General features: G+C 47.0%; 1 protein-coding gene across 1 annotated transcript in view; it reads right to left on the bottom strand.

Annotated features, from left to right (window-relative positions):
• Window positions 1-272: 272 nt before the first annotated feature.
• Window positions 273-3,947, bottom strand: part of LOC101660140 (phosphofructokinase, platelet) — a 46,935-nt gene continuing 43,260 nt past the window's right edge. Inside the window, exons 16-17 of the mRNA XM_013004550.3 lie at window positions 1,106-1,208; window positions 273-642 (exon numbers count right to left, since the gene is read on the bottom strand). Of these exons, the coding sequence (XP_012860004.3) occupies window positions 495-642; window positions 1,106-1,208 (251 nt within the window). The 3' untranslated portion in view covers window positions 273-494. The remainder of the gene's footprint in view (window positions 643-1,105; window positions 1,209-3,947) is intronic.

The following is a 3,947-nucleotide window of genomic DNA, read 5'->3' on the forward strand; positions in this document are numbered from 1 at the left end:
GCTGGAGAAAAATGATGTTGTGCTCGTGGGTTTGAGCTGCAGAGCTTGTAGACTGCAGCCAGTGCATAAGCGCTGCACCACTGCGGCTCCCTGCTGAGCCACCCTAGTGGGGGAGTACAAGGGTACTGGCAGCTTTGATTTGCATCTCTGGTGGCTAATGATGCTGAGCATCTTTTTGTGTGTCTGCTTGGGAGCTTTGGCCAAATATTTAATTCCACTAGATGCATGCATGTTACAGCATGACACAAGTACAAAGGACAACACCCAGTAAAACCAGTGCAATTTATGCAATGTTTTATTTTTCATGACTTAGGATATGGACAATATTGAGGACTGGTGCTAAATAGGCATTAATGTCAACAATACTTGATCAACAATACTTGCATAAAGTGCTGATAAATAACTTAAATGTTACAAAAAAGGTCAGTGAACATTACATTGTAAAGCATCACTAGACATACAGGATAGCTCCGGTGTCGGGGTGACGTGCGGGTTCAGATCCCTACAGTTTCGTCATGAGAACGGGACTGCACATGCTCGAGCTGCCCAGAATCAGAAACATCATAGCTTGCTTTGTACTTAGCCAAAATTTTCATCACTGGCCGCAGTTTCAACCACCATTGTTCTTTGGGAATTCGGTGCCTGTGATGGGAGAGAAAAGGGCAGTCGGGATGACGCCTGTTGCTGGGAGCGGACTTGTGCCTGCCACTGCACTACCATGGCTAGTTCTTACCAGGGCTTTGGACACTTTGTGGGAAGATGGAATGAAAAGATATGGAACTTTCCCATACACCTTTTGAAGCTCTTGTTCCCTACCTCCCCTCCCCACATAATAGTCTAGGCCGTCATAAGAAAATAGTGTTTGTGGAGTCAGCGAAATGGGCTGTAGATAAAGCCACTTTCATAGCTTAGTAGTAATCACTCTGTTTATATGTCTAAAATTCTGGCCCATTTCTAACTTGGCTTTAAAAAAGCTTATGTTTCTCTGAAACTACTTAAAATTGAGCAGGTTTAAAATAACTAAGAGCACAGTGTCCCAGTGCTTCATGCCTCCCAGTATTACTTCCAAAGGCAGTAAGACCTGGATGTTTTATGATTCACTTACTTGAAGTCTGTGTCCTTCCTTAGGTCTGCCACTGGTTGGAAAATAAGGTTTCTTTTGCTAATTCCCAGCACACAGACGGAGTTGTCAGTTACAAACTTCTTCCCTATGAAAGTGGAAGAAAAGAAAAAAAGATGTAAGAACTAAGACATCACAGTGAATGGGCAGATAAGATGGTATTAAAAAAACAAAAACAGGAAAGGTCAGAAGAAAGATTTGCTGACTTCTGGGAACAGAACCATCTGGGGGACATCGGGGAGTGGGAGCAAAGGACTGGGCAGTCCTGACAAGCGTCCTGGTTGTTCCCATGGGGCGCGGGCAGCAGAGCTGGGTGGCAGAAGTGGTTTGCCATCATCTAGATCAGGAGCTGCTGATAAAAATGTTGGTGGTTCGACCCCACCCATGGGCTCCACAGAAGAAATGCCTGCCAACCTGTTTCCATAGAGATGACTGCTAAGGAAACCCTAAGCCGGGCAGTTCCAGTCTGGAACACGTGGCAGTGCATTTGGTGTTGTGCACCGGTGTTTCCAGCCAAATACCAGCACAGAGACGCTCGTAAGATGGAATTTCCCAAGATGCCCTGCTTCCCCCTACAGTGATTACTGAGGTGCCCTGCATCCCTGCTGCAGCCTTGGTGGGGAATAGAGGCCAGGGCTGTAGCGCAGACTCCCCTGTTTTCTGCACCTTCACGGGTGTTGTGTTGGCTACATGCCTCTCGTTAGCAATCGATCCTACCACCAAATGCCATTCTTGTGAAGCTGCTTTCCCAGTTGGTAGTGAACAAAGATTTCATTACAGACGAGAACAGAAAATCTGATTGAATTTCAGTAAGAAGAGTTTCAGTTAGATATTAAGAAGGTTTTTGCTTTGTGAGAATTACAAAACCCTGTTAAGTGTCCCCAAAGTAAAAGGATCCCTTCACTAAAATCAATAACAGAAAGTAGAGTCCCTGGGCAGTGCAAACGGGTAAGCACTTGGTTACTGACTTCAAGCTCACTGGGAGGTGTCTCGGGAGACGGGCCTGGTGAGCTGCTTCCAGAGGCACACCCTTGCCACGCCACCCAGGGCACTTCTGCTCTGCACGCGTGGGGCCCCAGGAGTCGGAACCGACCCGGCAGTAACTTACAACAATGAGAAAGCTAATTTATCTGGATTGACCATCCTGCCAGAAATAAAAACAAAACCAAAATGTAAAAGAATTACCCCTTGCTAGCCCAGGCCAATCTGTATTTGGGGGAGAGTAAGTGATGGTGGCCCAGCCTGAAACAGCTGCTGTTGGTTCTCAAGACAGTGGTGTGTGTGCTGACCTCAGTGGGGGGCAGTAGTGGATAATGAATTTACAAATGCACATGGACCATTAAAAAAAACCAACCCTGAGCAGATAGTAGGACATTAGCAAGCAAAGTGAGCTCATTGTAGCCGAGTCACTTTGGCTCCCTGGTGACTTGGTGGGTTTCTGGAAGCAGCTGCCCCCGTGGAGCAGGGCCTAACTCCTGGACGACCAAGGCTCATAAACAACTCCTGGGTCCAAAGAGTCTTCAGAAGAAACACTCTGAAAAATATTTTGAAGCAGATACTAAATGGAAATTTATACCATAAAATAGATACACTATGAGAGGCTCACCAGTCATGAGGAGTGCATCCAAAGGGAAATTGGGATCGGAAGAAAATAAATCCAAAGAGTAAAGCCAATGGGGAGAAAATAATCAGCAGAAAGAATCAAAGCCCAAAGCCGGTTCTTTGAAATTATTAAAAGTAAGCTAAGATTTTCTTCTTACGCTGCTGTTTTTGTACATTGTTTGTGTCTCTGGTTTACCCTAATCCAAACACTAGCATTGTTAAAAACACAACCAGACAGGTTTGAGCCCACTAGAAAGGCAGTAATGAAAGTCATTCTGCATCAAGTGTGAGCTCGAGAAGGAGAGTGGTGGCTCGGGTGTCCTGTCAACTCGGTGTACCTGTAAGATTCCATCTACCAGACAGGCCACAGCCTAATGATGTCTTCTCTTGGAGGTATGTGTGGCCTCTTTCCAAGAGGCCTGTTGGAGACAGGCCACTCTCTCGTCTTGATCCTTCTTGCTTCTGAGGCCAGCGGCCCAGGCCATTTGTAGACCCCAGGCGCTGTTGGCAACCTGTCATCATCTTGCCGACCTTGGCTCTGTGTGACTCTGCTCCCATCAGCCTGTCATCTCCCAGCTTCCCACTTCGCCTGCCTGCTTCCTGGCCTGCCGCTGCATGAGTTTGAAGGGCTTCCAGTTAGTATCTGACCCTTGGACTTGAGGTGGACTGGGCTGGGCCGCTTCCTTGATATAACTTCTCTTTTGATACATAGCGGTTTCAGATGCAGTTGAGTGTCATTGGTTTGCTTCCCTAGAAAACTCAGGTGAACACAGAGCCACCGGAAGGTCTGCACATCACTGGTAAAACCAGTGTGGAAAGCTGGACCTGTGCACATGCCATCGCCAGTGATTCCACTCATGGGTGTAAGTCAAAGGGACAGCACGTGTCCCAAACCTCTCAGGCGCCATGTGCACATGTGTGTGCCAGCATCACACTGGGAAGCCCTCAGGGCCGGTATCCGTTGGAATGGTAACGGGTGGCACACAGCTCGTTAATGGATTATTATGCGATCAAGCACAACTTTACGGTCATCCACCTGAATCCATCTCAAAAAGCGAAGCTGCACAAAAATCAAGTCTCAGAAGACACAGACCAGGGTTTCCATTTATAGTAGGAATAGAAACTTAACTAAATGTGTACGCCAAAGGACCCCAACACACTGCCATTGAGTTGGCTCTGAATCAGCAACTATATACAGTGAATCCTCGCCACTTCGCGCTTCGAC

Source organism: Echinops telfairi, unplaced genomic scaffold, assembly GCF_000313985.2.
Source record: "Echinops telfairi isolate 266 unplaced genomic scaffold, ASM31398v2 ScPeMD7_31;HRSCAF=116, whole genome shotgun sequence".
NCBI lineage: Eukaryota > Metazoa > Chordata > Mammalia > Afrosoricida > Tenrecidae > Echinops > Echinops telfairi.